General features: G+C 50.5%; 7 protein-coding genes across 7 annotated transcripts; 4 read left to right on the top strand and 3 right to left on the bottom strand.

The window, feature by feature from the left end:
- Nucleotides 1-1476: 1476 nt before the first annotated feature.
- YALI1_D11514g (uncharacterized protein) lies at nt 1477-2862 on the top strand (the record flags this gene model as incomplete). Its single annotated transcript, XM_502601.3, has 1 exon — nt 1477-2862. The coding sequence occupies one exon, from the start codon at nt 1477-1479 to the stop codon at nt 2860-2862; it is 1386 nt and encodes a 461-aa protein (XP_502601.3).
- A 131-nt stretch (nt 2863-2993) lies between these two features.
- Nucleotides 2994-4289, bottom strand: YALI1_D11486g (uncharacterized protein; the record flags this gene model as incomplete). Its single annotated transcript, XM_502600.3, has 1 exon — nt 2994-4289. One exon carries the CDS (start codon nt 4287-4289, stop codon nt 2994-2996), a length of 1296 nt encoding a protein of 431 aa, XP_502600.3.
- Nucleotides 4290-4918: 629 nt separating this feature from the next.
- YALI1_D11479g (uncharacterized protein) lies at nt 4919-7150 on the top strand (the record flags this gene model as incomplete). The annotated part of the gene is made up of 1 exon (XM_502599.3): nt 4919-7150. One exon carries the CDS (start codon nt 4919-4921, stop codon nt 7148-7150), a length of 2232 nt encoding a protein of 743 aa, XP_502599.1.
- A 157-nt stretch (nt 7151-7307) lies between these two features.
- Nucleotides 7308-8630, bottom strand: YALI1_D11442g (uncharacterized protein; the record flags this gene model as incomplete). The annotated part of the gene is made up of 1 exon (XM_502598.3): nt 7308-8630. One exon carries the CDS (start codon nt 8628-8630, stop codon nt 7308-7310), a length of 1323 nt encoding a protein of 440 aa, XP_502598.2.
- Nucleotides 8631-9179: 549 nt separating this feature from the next.
- On the top strand, nt 9180-10766 carry YALI1_D11437g (uncharacterized protein; the record flags this gene model as incomplete). The annotated part of the gene is made up of 1 exon (XM_502597.3): nt 9180-10766. One exon carries the CDS (start codon nt 9180-9182, stop codon nt 10764-10766), a length of 1587 nt encoding a protein of 528 aa, XP_502597.1.
- Nucleotides 10767-11071: 305 nt separating this feature from the next.
- Nucleotides 11072-12295, bottom strand: YALI1_D11406g (uncharacterized protein; the record flags this gene model as incomplete). The annotated part of the gene is made up of 1 exon (XM_502596.3): nt 11072-12295. The coding sequence occupies one exon, from the start codon at nt 12293-12295 to the stop codon at nt 11072-11074; it is 1224 nt and encodes a 407-aa protein (XP_502596.3).
- Nucleotides 12296-12670: 375 nt separating this feature from the next.
- On the top strand, nt 12671-13660 carry YALI1_D11402g (uncharacterized protein; the record flags this gene model as incomplete). Its single annotated transcript, XM_502595.3, has 1 exon — nt 12671-13660. One exon carries the CDS (start codon nt 12671-12673, stop codon nt 13658-13660), a length of 990 nt encoding a protein of 329 aa, XP_502595.1.
- Between the last annotated feature and the right edge of the window lie 9 nt (nt 13661-13669).

Raw genomic sequence — 13669 nt, 5'->3', positions numbered from 1 at the left:
TCCTTATAACTCTCATACGCAATACAAATTTGACTGACAAGTAGATTGGTGACTAGATGATTGCGGGGTGATTGAAGATGATTTCGAGATGATTGCTGATTTCGAGATTGCTGATTGCGAGATGATTACGCGATGATTACGCGATGAATACGAGATTGGATACAAGACGATGCGTACAAGACTGAGCAGTAGAAAGTACAGTACCCTGTGCGAATACAAGTACAAGTATAGAACATACGTTTATGTGTGTACCTTGTACGTACTGTCCTTAATAAGCAACTCTTTTATTCTAGGGAAATACATTTCAGCTACTCGACACCTGAGTTGTAGATCATTTATGAATCAATCTATTTAACATACTCGATTCGACCGTTATACCGTTTTATTGATAATACCTTGTCTTTTCCCTATAGCAGCGTATAACTGGCGTCGTTGAATGATGATTGTTTATACTTATGTTTTCCCAAAACTTTTTGAATTTTTCTTCTTCAAATAACACAAGGGAAAGATATAAAAAGATATAATTATGATATAAAAAGATATAAAAAAACAAAAAGACATCATCAAAAAACTCAACCAGAAATAACACAAAAAATATGAATAAGGACATCAAAAAAATAACACCAAAAAGCTCATCTGTTTACCCCTCCCTCCCTTGTCAGGCACAACCGGCACAACCTACTGTAAGTGCGCCACGCGTACTCATTGTCTTACTGTCTGGGTGGGTTCCTGCAGCCACAGATGCTTAGCCAGTGGAATGTGTGTCGATCTGCGGTTGATCATTAGACAAAATAGGACCGGAAAAATGGAAGGGATCCGGTCAATTTGGGGCACCACGGGAGTCACGTGGTCCATATGGGTCATGTGACTCTCTTTTTCTGACATGTCCCTTCCCAAACGGGGCATTTTGGCCCTTTCACCAAAGTCCTGGGTACCCCACGTAAGGCTGTGTTTTTACTTCACTGTAAACATAAGGTCAGGGGCTATATTTCATGTTTCTGCAGCTTACAACTTTATGTAGAGTTGTGATAAACAGGAAGAGAAAGGCGTAATAATCGCTTGTTCAGGTGAAACGATTGGATGGTTGTTGAAAAGTGTGGAAGAGAGCCCTTTTCGACCGGTTGAGCTAATCTTCGCTTTTATTAGTGCTTTCCAGGGCCAGTTTCGAAGCCCAATCTCCAACACAGTGTTTCGGGTGTGTTTGGAGTCCTGGTAGCTACGATACCGGCTGGCCCTATTGGAAAGCTTGACTGAAGGAGCTGAAGCTTGACTGAAGCTTGACTGAAGCTTGACTCGAAGCTTGAATGGACGAAACAAGACAATGGCCAGGGCCCGTTGCATCTGAGGTGCGTCGCAACTTCCGTTTGCATCCTCTCCAGTTTCAGTCTCAGTTTCGGTCTCAGTTTCAGTCTCTCGTTCTCTTCCTGGAATCATCACAGTACCCACCTTCATTCACTCACTCATACACTCGCTACAATGAAGCTCCCTTCGTTCGCTCTGGTTGCGTTGCTCGTGTCGACCGTGGCCACCGAATCAAACTACACCACCTTCTCCAACTCGACATCCGCCCCGGGGTTCAGCATCCGCAGCAAGGCCCAGGACCCCTCTGCTCTAGGAGTAGACACCGTCAAACAATACACGGGATACCTGGACGCGGACGACGGCTCAAAACACTTCTTCTACTGGTTCTTTGAGTCGCGAGGAGACCCCCAAAACGACCCTGTCGTGCTCTGGCTGTCGGGAGGACCCGGTTGCTCTTCTCTCGGAGGCCTCTTCTACGAAAACGGCCCTTCCTCCATCGACGAGAACCTCAAGGTCGTGCGAAACCCTCACTCGTGGAACAACAACGCCAACGTCATATACCTGGACCAACCTGTGGGAACGGGCTTTTCGTACTCGGACAAGGGACCTGTCGATACCTCCAAAAAGGCCGCCGAGGACCTCTACTCGTTTCTGACTCTCTTCTTCCAAAACTTCCCGGAATACAACAAGGGCCAAAAGTTCCACATTGCCTCCGAGTCTTATGGAGGTCACTACGCACCAATCTCTGCCCTGGAAATTCTCTCGCACGCAGACAAACCCTTCAGACTGGACTCCATTCTCGTCGGCAACGGAATCTGGGACCCTCTGCACCAGGCAGCTGGGTTCCAGCCCATGGCCTGTGGTAAAGGAGGTGTTCCCCCTGTACTCAACTCCACCGAATGTCAGCAGATGGACACAAACTATCACGAGATGATCGACGAGATCCAGACGTGCTACGACTCCAAGTCCGTCTCCGACTGCACCGATGCCCAGGGCGACTTCAACTACCTTTTCCTCAATCCGGTTGGCCAAAAGTTCATCAACATCTACGACCTGACCAAGAAATGCGACCCCGAAGCCAAGGGACTGTGCTACAAGGCCATGAACTACCCCGAGACCTGGCTGCAGCAGGACCACGTCAAGCAGGCTCTGGGCGTCGACACCAAGATCCAGTTCCAGACTTGTAACGGCTTTGTCAACCAGCTCTTCCAGCGAAAGGGAGATGAAATCTACCCGTACGTTGACGACTACCACAAGCTGTTGGACGACTACAAATTGCCGGTGCTAGTGTACGCTGGAGATCACGACTACATCTGTAACTGGCTCGGAAACTACTACTGGACTAATGCTCTACAATGGAGCGGAAAAGAGAGCTTCAACAAGGCTCCATACACTTACTGGAGAGTTGGAGGCAAGCCTGTGGGCGAAATCAAGAACTACGACAAGTTCACCTTCCTTCGGGTCTACGACGCAGGTCATATGGTTCCCCATGACCAGCCTGAAGTGTCTCTACAGCTTCTCAACAGATGGATATCTGGAAAGTACGATCTCCACGAGTAATCATCAAGAACCACAGACTATCTATTCATACCCACGCTTTAATATATTATTTAATTTAATTCCTGATCCTGGTCCTGCCATCTCCATATATCAACTGTAGCAACTGCAGAAGAAGACACCAGCAAAGCAAACTAGATTTTAAAAGAATGCGAGACTCGGCGCTTGACCCGCTGCCAGGTGGAATACTTGGAATCATCCTTGGGGGTATCTGACGGTATGGCGGTACTCAACAAAGGGGTCACCTCAGTCACCATTGCCGTCTCCACGGGCTGAGAATACACACTCTGCGTATTTCCGGCAAACAGAGATGGCAGATCATTTCGTGGCCGCAAATGTTTCTGGAGCCGCTCAACAGCCACAGTCATGTCACCTTGACCAGCGATACTGAACAGACGATGCAGCTTGTTAATGGTGATGGTATCCAGACTAGCGATAATGCTCAACATCTCGAGAGCCATGTCCGTCATGCTGTGGACTCCAGAACTGGTCTCCGGGTGGGTATCTCTGGGGAATGTAGTGACGGGAGTGGGTCCATCGGAATCACAACTGTAAGCTCCAAAACTGCGGTTCTCGTCAGGACTCTCGTATAACGAGTCTTCGTTACTGCATGCGTCGCTGAATTCGTCTAGAATGGAATTCTCGTTGTCGATAGATGGAATTCGGCCATTTGAGCTATCACGGTTCACTCTCCCCTTCAAACTCTTGTCAAGCAGAGCGTGGGTCGCTGAGAGAAATGGCAGGTTGCCAAAGTTGAGCGGTTCGGACTCGTCAAAGTACCTGTCTCTGCTGTCGAAGCTGCTGAGACCCGAAAAGGTTTTGTCTTTGAGCGCTTGAGCAACGCAGGAGAAGTCGTTGAAGTCGGTAACTTGTCCGTCATCATTCAGCTCACCTGACAGATCGCCCTCAAAGTCGCCAGGGATCTGGCTCGAGAGGTTGCGACGCGCAATCTCGATCGAGTTGCTCGAAGTGGAGGGCACCGACGAGCCCACCGAGAATGATACGCCAGGAGGAGTGAGGCTAGGAAAGCTCAGACGTCGGATGGGCCGCGGAGGGTCGCCGGGAGTGAGCTCATTGTTCCAGGGTAGGTGCTCGTTGCATCGTTGAGGGGTATCCACTTCAGCTTGGGTCTGGAGCCAGTTTTGAAGAAAAATCTGGCCCGATGTTTTGTGTCTAGCAGAAAGAGCTGGGTTTTCGGGGACAGACACGTTCCAGTCCACCGTGGCGGGAGGCTGGGGGCTGCTGGGCGCTGGGGAGCTCATGGAAGACTTGCTTTTGTTTTTTGGTATCTTTTCTTGCGCAATAGTTTTGTACATCAAGGTATCCTGAGGAAGAAAACACTTTGTTTTATCTTGTGTTTTTTTAAGTGGTTTAAGGTGGGTTGAACATAGAGTGACTCGCCCCATGTGGTGATAGATCAGATGGGGCATTGGTTGGAGTGGACAACTGTGCCTCAAATGGAGGCTTGGGACGAAGACAGAGCAGAAAAAAGATGGGTATGTGCTTACTAAGTGTTCTAGAATGCTAATTCAGTTTCTATCATTCAGAAATACCAAGTAATGGTCAAGTTGAAGTGTTGTGATACGACTACTGTAAGTCACTCTATTAACGGCTTCTCTATATTATCTTGCCATTATTAATGAGCTTAAATGTTTCATGTTTTTTTCTTTCTGCATATACTTACTGTAAATTCATTTAATTGTGTTTTTTGTTCAACTGTTTTTTGTTCAACTGTTTTTTGTTCAACTGTAAAGCTAAGTATAAGGTCAACTATATTGTTAACTGTTATGAAAAGAAGAACAGCATCAAAAACGTGGAAATACCTCACATTTAAGGCCAAAAACAACACATATATACGTAAGACCCCAATAAAAACCCGTCCGAGTCATCTATTTCATTCCAAGACCCTTCCATCATCCCCAATTAGCAGCTCCTCTACACCCTAACCCCGTCGTCGTCTCTCCCAACCTGCAACCTAAAACAATAAAAAGTGCGGTAGTGATGGGCTGCAGCATTTGTTTGTTTTTTAATCCACACCGCTTCAAACGACATAGACGCGATGGAAGACGAGTATCAGCTGTTTGCGTCGGCCCTGGAGGCGCTGATGGACAATCCTCTGGAGCTGATTGACCGATTCATGGACATTTCGCGAGATTTGGCTGCCCAAACGGCCCAGGAAACAGAAGAAGCTATGGACTCGGAGAACTTCAGCAACTGGGAACTGGAGGCCCGGTTCTGGCAGCTGACTGCGACCCTCTCTGAGGCCCGAGAGCGGTTTGCCGAGACTCACAACGACGACAAGATGGACGTGGAGGGAGACAGTACCACTACCGATGTATTCCCCTTCTCTTCAGACGCCAGTGTGCTTCAACAGTACAAACAGACCCATCTTCGTGTGATGGAGACGTTTCTGGTCAACCGGTGGCTGCAAGACAACCTGACGCCGTCGGACCACGAGAATATTGAGATCTGGGGCTCCAAGTGGATGCACACCAAGAGCGACATTGCTTCCAAAAAACGACTTGGGGGAGGATCTGTGGGCAACACCAGCACCCTGGTTTCGGAGATGGACGCCGATGCCCCCCTTCGACAAAAGAAACCAATTGCAGGAGAAGACGCCGGATACGACAGCAAGCTCTTCCGGGCCATTTTTGATCTCATCCGAAGACGACAGATCAAGGAGGCCAGTCAACTGGCTGAGAAGACCGGAAACTTGTCGCTCAAGATGGCCATTGGCGGACTTGCAGCCATGGAGGACACTGATGTCGATCCTCTGGACGACGCCAAGGCTGTGGGAACCACACGAACCGCATTATGGCGACGAATGTGTCTCAGTGTAGCTGCGTCGCCTATCGGAGACTACGAGAAGGCCGTGTACGGCTTCCTGGGAGGAGATGTAGGCACGGTTCTGGAGGTCAGCGACAGCTGGGAGACACAACTGCTGGCGTACACTAACAACATGTGCAGCGATCAATTTGAGCAGGCCTTGAATGATGCTCACCGAGTGTCTTCTAAGACTAAGGCTCTGATCCCACTCGTGTGTCCTGGTCACGTGTCTTCCATGCAGGACGCTCTGGAACTGCTGGCCGAGTCTTCTAACATTGACGTCAAGAGACAGGCCATGAACCCCATCCGAACCTTTGTGGGAGCGGTCATCAACAACACAATTGAGACCATTGCGTCCACCTCCTCTGACGCATTAAGAGTTGCTGCTAGCACGGGCCAGCCCAATGCTGTTTCCGAGTCTTCCATCATTCTACGTGTTCTTGTGCATCTTCTACTTGCTCTTCGCCATGGATATGGAGGCCAGAAAGAACTGGATATCAGCCATTACAACATCATCTCTGCCTACGTTGAACGGCTGGCTGGAGAGGGACACATGGAATTGGTTCCTCTCTATGTTTCTTTCCTAGACTCGGAAGATGTCACTGACCAATACTCTTACTACCTGGCCAACATCTCCGACCCCTCTGAACGAGAGCAGCAGATACACCTGGCTAACCAATACGGAGTTGACATCAAGGCATGTGTCAAGGCTGCTGTTGCGCGTGTCTTTGATGAAAGCATGTCCCAGTACGTCATTCCTGACATCATTGCTGTGAAGTTCGACAACCAGGTCGAAGACACCGATGTGCGCCTCTACCGGGCTGTGGAGTGGTTTGAAGACGTCAAAATGTGGTCTGAGACCATCGATGCCTCTGTCAAGCTTCTCAGACGGTTCTTGCTTTGTGGAAAGGTCGGAGCTGCCCGAGAAGCTGGTATGCGTCTCAATGTGCCCATGCTGATGCAGCAATACCAGGCAGACACTCTGGGAGCCGATGGTAACGAGCTCGACGAGCTTGTCGCTCGGGAACTCGAGCAGCTCTACGATCTCATTCTCTTCCTGGACGCCGTGCACAGCTGGGAAGAGCTCATGAACTCCCCCAGAACCCATGAGAATAACACCCAGATTGCCCATAAGGTAACCGAGATTGCACGGCAGTCCGACAAGCTGATCCACGATTGGCTCATTGAACTCCTGCAACAATACACAGAGAACCAAGAGATCAGGCCACAGGACTACACCCACCTGTCTCATCTCAGACAGATCTACATCCCCTATGTCATTCTTCAGCTACTGTCTGTCTATGTCAGATCGCGGCACATTGACCCTCGATTTGTTACCGACGCCATCGAACTGTCTGTTCTTGTTGCCGACGACCAGCAACAAATCTACCGGGACTTTGTCGACTCCGGACGGCTGGAAGAGTTCCTCCAGTGCATTTTCCAGGCTTCTGCTCTGATGAATTAGTCTGGTGACTGAAATAGATGTTTGCATAATTAATCATAACTACAATATTAGACCTCACTATTAGTATTAAAATACTCCAGTCTGTACTTCCAGTCTTATTCCTACTAGTAATAACACCCTCTCATCTTCATCATTTCATTAAGCTACTTTACATTGCTTAGTTGAGAGAAGAGGCCTTCTCGTACAGCAAATCGACCACGGTGGACATGTGTTTGACGGTCTCCAGAGCCGAATCGTAAGTCTTATCTGTCTGAGGCTCATCATAGATGAATAGCCAGCCGTTGCCCTGGTCCAACACTCCCTTGATGCCCTTATCCAAAATCATCTGAGACAGCTTGCCCTCCACCTGTCGGGTGTCGAGGCCAATGATCTCAGCAATGTGGTTGATTTCGACACAGCTGAAGGGCTCAATCACCTTGAGCAGATTCTGCTCCAGCAGCGAGTCGTACAGGTCGTTGAAGTGCACTCTGATGACGGGGTCGGCCTGGACCTCCTCCTTGTATAGTTCCAGCACGTGCTCAAACTCCTTGAGCGATCGGTTGGCATAGGCCACTGCCACCGCCTTCATAACGTCCACGTCTCGACCCTGGTACGCCTGTGCGGATTTATTGTTGAGAATGGTCTCCACGTCATCGGCCAGGTTCAACATGATCTTGCACAGTAGCATGTACTTGAGTACAGTGCCAGCCTTGGGGTTTTCCTGGCCCACGTAGCCCTCGAATGCCTCGTAGAAATAACTGAATGCTGTCTTATAGTCCTTGTCGTCTGCCTGCAGGATACCAGACATGGTGTCTAGAGCAGCCTGGGTGAGAGGAGGGCAGTAGACGGCGTTGGCGGAGGTTCGTGCAGAGGTGAGAGAGGCTCGGCTCTTGGGGATGTTTCTGAGAGCGTGGTACGCCTTGGCCTCCAGCAATTGCACCTCCACAAGCACCATCTTGTCATCGAGCTTCTTGAGCTCCTTGAGCAGGGTATTGATGAGGTTGAGCGCATCGTAGTACGTCTTCTTCTCCAGGAACAGCGACACCAGCCGGGTCTGCAGGCTTTGTCGCAGAAAGTTTCGTTTCTCCGAAACGGCCCATTCGATACATTTTTGTGTGGTGGCAATCTGCAGGTCGATACAGTCAGACGGCACTTTGGCGAAAAGATCAATGAGGTTTCTGATGATTTTGGCGGTTTTGGACTTGGCAAAGCCGCTCATTACCGTCAGACTAGTATGGATGAGGTCTGCGAGGTCCTGGGGCTTGTTGTTGGAGGCGTAGAGAGTGCCGAGATTGATGAGAGCCGACTCTTGGATCTGGATCGATTTCTCGTTGGTTCCAGCCTTCTGATCGAGAATCTCCCGGTACAATTTCTCGGCCTCCACGAGGTTGCCCTTGTCTCCGGCGGTCTTGGCGCTTGCCAGCGTTTCTTCTAGAGTCATTGTGTCGTTTGAGAGTGTGAGATGTGTCTGGACCAGATGTCGTATGTGGTGGCGGTACATTGACAGCTAAGGTTTGGGAGGTTGTCGCTTAATAAGCAAGACCCTTTGAATGTGGTGAGTGGCGGGGGAACAAGATTATATATAGGGGTCCTGGGGTCCGGTTTTTATGGGGTCTGGTTTACTACTTCTCCTGATGAGAACAAAACTTGTTTTTGTCTTCGCCGGCATTCTAGATACAGCATATGGCTTGGGTCTTGTTTTGACCATAACAGAAGAGGTTATGGATACACACACAGCGATGGTTCAGACACTCCAGGAGGGGTGATTGAGCGGATCGGAAGAGTGATTGAGTCTGCCAATCGCCCTCCTATCTCGCAAGGATTAATTCCGTATCTTTTTCGGTCACGATATGTGCCACAATCAACCTCGTTGCTACTCGTTGCTACTTCCCACTCACCCACCTACAGCACGACCTGGCAGTCAAGACCCTACTTCCCAACTCAAACTGTGTCCCAACCCTGTGAGTGCCTGTGACAAGCACATTGTTCACAACAACATTTATTTGCAAACAAACACAGGCAGAAAAAAAACACGAAACCGCACCACAGCATGTTTGGACAAGCCGCCAAGCGTCAGTTTAATGGGTTCGACTCGCAGTCGTCGTCCACCGGCGGATTCGGCACCTCGTCGACGTCTGGAGGCTTCGGAGCGTCCACTGGAGGCCCCTTTGGCACCTCTTCTACGACCCAGACCCAGGCCCAGCCCTCGTTTGGCCAACAGTCGACCTTTGGCACGTCCACCATTAACGGTAACACGTCGTTTGGTTCCCTGGGCAATGCGTCGCTCAACCAGTCCCAGTCCTCCTTCTTCAACAGCGACGTTCTGTCCACTCCAACTTCCGCCAACAACAACGGAGGGGCCCCCTCGTACAGCCTGTCGCACTCGCAATCGGCCTACGATCTACGAGGAGCATCCAACGGCAACAGCTATGGTGCCGGTAACCAGCAAATGAGAGAACACAGTGCCCCGCTGACTCCAGGCTTCCGATCGTCTCGAGGTGCTCCTTCCTGGACCTCCAACGACCGACGATTCGTGCCCTCCCATCTCTCGGCCATCAAGCAGAAGTCATCCTTTTACGCCGGCGATCGTACCCCCGAACGATCTGCCAGCTTCACTAGAAGAGCGTCTACTTCCCCTACAATGAAGTCGTCGCTTGCCAAGGCAGGAGAATCCCCTCCTTCGGGCGTCGGAGGCTCGTCCTTCGGCACCCCCAAGCCCTCCGGAACCAAGAAACAGACTCATACCATCACCGAGGAGGAGCTACCACCCACACAGTCCATCTACGACTCGCGAGGATCGCCCTTTAGTGCTGCTCGACGAGGTAACTCGGCTGGATCGGGGATGCGTCGTTCGGAGACTTTCAGCAGTAACCCAACAGCCGCTCGAAAGACTCTGCGAGCCACTGCCTCCTTTAACCATGCTAACACCCCCCGGAAACTGGCGATGGGCAGCGATGGCAACCTGTCCGTCGTTGTCTACGGGTTCCCCCAGCATCTCACGCCGTCCATCGTGTCGCACTTTAACAACTTTGGCGAGATCATGGAGAACGTAGAGCCCAGCGACGCCTCGTTCGGTCTGTCTACCACCCCAGTCAAGCGGCCTCCTCCCGGAAACAGACCTCCTGTTTTTGCTGGCCGAAATTGGATCAAAATCACCTATGACAACAAGGCGTCTGTGATCCGAGCGCTGGCCGAAGACGGCACCCAGTTTGCCGGCCAGTACGTAATTGGCTGCAAGCCGTACACGCCATCGCAGATGCGCGACTTTGACGCCATTTCGGCCTCTATGTTGGACTCGCACGACGCCAGCATGATGGACTCAGACTACCAAGACTCGCCCATCAAGTCCAAGTTCCCCCAGACTCAGCAGCAGAACACTAGCCTCTACCCCAACCCTTCAGCATCTGCATCTGTTTCTTCTTCGGAGCGAAGTCTGCCTCGGACCACATCGCTGCCTGCTCTCAACGGCGCCAAGCGGCTGGAGATTCGAGACGGAACCAACACCGTGTTCAAGCAGCCCTCCTCCAAGACCATCACCAACCCCAAAGTCAAGAAAACGGGTCTCGCTGAGAAGACGGGCTGGTTGTCCTGGACCGCCAAGCGGGCCGAAGAGCTCATTTTCGGATACGAGGTTTAAGAGGTTGTGCGAGGACTAGTACATGCGACTGCGAGAGCTCTATACTTGTAGTACTTTAGGATAGAGAGAGATACCGAGTAGGAATGATTATATTTAGGTATATAATTAGGTAGCATCTATAATTAATAGAACATGTAAGATATCATTTCAGCGTATGGCGAGATCCTGGCCGCCCACGAGTCTTTGACTGTGCAGTACGAACACTTCAACTGCACGTCAGCGCTCACTATAGGGCGGCGATATTCATTATGAAGGAATGCATTAATTAAATATATACTGGTAGTTGGGCCGTATTTATACGTCCACTACTGCTTTCTCCTCCAAGGACGGCCAACAGGAGATCCAGACAATGTGGTATGGTTGGGCACACTGGGTCCGGTGTTGCCGAAGCTGGACGGGGTGTATCCTGAAGAGCCTCGTCGGTCATCCATCAGTCTGTGGGAGAAATGGCGAAGTCCGTCACCCGCTTGGGCACCTGCTCCGGGGAGCTGTCCGGAAGTAGGCACGAACGTCCGTCGACGAGTCGGGGTGTCCAGTTTGACAGGGGTAGGAGGCTTGCTGGGTGCCATGCCGGCCTCTCTGTAAACAGACTTGTTATCCAGCGCAGCGTCGTAGAACTCACAAGATCCGTCAGCTCCAACAGCAGCGTCTTGCTTGATCACTCCAAGTAGAGGATGCACGACTTTCTTGTCAAACTCGCCGAGCACCTCGCCCGAGATGATGTTCTTGTCCTTGACGTAGACCAGGAACATGTGGCTCATGGCATACAGAGCGAAAGAAAAGGCGGGCAGAGTAATGAAGACCTGGACGAAGCTTAGCGGACCGAACCACAGAGCAATGACATGTATAGGCGAGAAGAGCGCAAATATGTTGAGATGGAACAGAGACGGCTCCCACACGTTGAGCACCCACACTCGAGTGGGTCTATCAGTCGTGGTAGGGTCGACTACTGGAGGAGCAGGAGCCGGGCTCATAAATCCGGAGAGTCGTTTTTTTATCATGGTTTTGAATTGGGCTTCCCCAGACTGGTTCAGGTCGTCGCAAGGTGTTTCCAGAGGCTCTAGAGCGGCCGAGGGGGTTCCGGGGACGTTGGAGACATCTCTCCCAAACAGCGTGTACTTTTTTGTCTGGAGGAAGCAGACTAGCATATTGATGACAGAGATTGCAAACAGAGCCAGAGCCGTCATCATCAGAATCGAGTAGATTGCATTGCTGGATCGTCTCTTGGCTGCTGCTTGTGCACTCAGAGAGTAGTATCCCGAACCGCCCCGAGCCTTGTTGTTTCCAATGCTGTGGAACAATGCCGCGTCTCTCTTCTTTTTGGTTTCGAATCTGACAAAATAGAGCCGGATGAGAATCATGGTAATGTCTGCCGCCAGACCCAGGTAGATGTGGTAGGTCTGAGGTAGGTTGTCGAGTTCCAGCACCGCTAGCGATTCATTGATGCTGAGGAAGAGATCAAAGGGAAAGCTTTTGACCTTGGTGAGAAAGGGCGTTTTTTTGATTCGTCTGGGGCGTCTAGAGGACATGTGTGTGGAATCCGTGTGTGTATGACCGTCTCAATTCTCTTGCAAATGTCGTCTACTTGTAGCAAGGAACGGTTGGCTAACATGCACATCCACACGCCAAATAAATATATTTAAGCTTCCGATAGACTTTGTTGTGGGCACCAAACAAACAATGGGAAGTCTGAACATGGACAGTAATATACTGTAAAGATCTGAGTGGAGTCAGACAACAGCAAACGGTTCGAATGGGTGTGTTTTCGGTCCAATATTTTGGTTATTAATGTTTACATTTTGTGTGGCACAGATTATGACCTCCCCCACATCCGCCCCGGCGGCCACGTGACTTGGCACCATGTTTTCGAGCCTGCATTATCAATCCACTTAACCTCCACAGATATGGGACTCGTTATCGACGGAAAGGGCTGGAAAATCGCCAATGACGCGGCTGTCGAGTGTGAAGCCGCGTCCGGCTTCGCTCCGGTCAAACACCTTCCTCATTTCGACAATCTCACCGTGATTGACAGCGTCAAGGCCGGAAAGGCCCGGTCAAATACATACTCCACAGCTCTCAAGCCACTGTTGGAAGCGGCTGGAATCAAACATAAATACATTGAGACGACCAGCCCGACAACAATTGCAGAGTTTGCAGCATCTCTGGACTCGACAGGCGGCTCGTATCTGTTCATTTCAGGTGACACCTCCATCCATGAGTTTCTGAACGGACTCAAGGACCCCAAACACTTTGAGGGAACCATCTCCGTCATTCCTGCAGGCACGGGAAACGCGTTGGCCAACTCTCTGGAGCTGGGAAGCGTCGAATCTGCCATTGAACGCTTCTTTCTGGGTAAACCAGAAAAGTTCCCCATCTACGTTGCAACCACAGGCGACAAGAGTCTGTACTCATTGGTGGTCATCTCCTACGGGTTCCATGCCAATCTCATTGCTCAGAGCGATACCCCCGAGTACAGAAAGCTGGGAAACGAACGGTTTCAAGTGGTTGCCAAACAGCTGCTGGAACAACCGCAGAAATACAAGAGTAAGATCTACCTGGACAGAAGCGAGGTACCGCTACCTAACGAAGAAACATCGTACGTGCTGTTCACTACCATGAAGATGCTGGAGCCTGGATTCACAATCAGCCCAGAGGGAGACTGCAAGAGTCTGAATCTCGTCAGAATCGATGCCCCAGATAATCTCATGGAATACATGGTCATGGCGTACAATGGAGGCACGCATGTGAGGGAGAAAAATGTCGACTACATCAAAGCCAAGAATGTGCGATTGGAGACCCCCAAAGACTCCGTCATCTGTGTAGACGGCTTCATTTTGACTAGTGATGGGATGGTTGATATTGACCTTGGTATGGAGGTTGATATTGTTGTTTGATATACAAGA

This window comes from Yarrowia lipolytica, chromosome 1D (genome assembly GCF_001761485.1).
Source record: "Yarrowia lipolytica chromosome 1D, complete sequence".
NCBI lineage: Eukaryota > Fungi > Ascomycota > Dipodascomycetes > Dipodascales > Yarrowia > Yarrowia lipolytica.
This window is presented reverse-complemented; position numbering and strand designations above follow the sequence as displayed.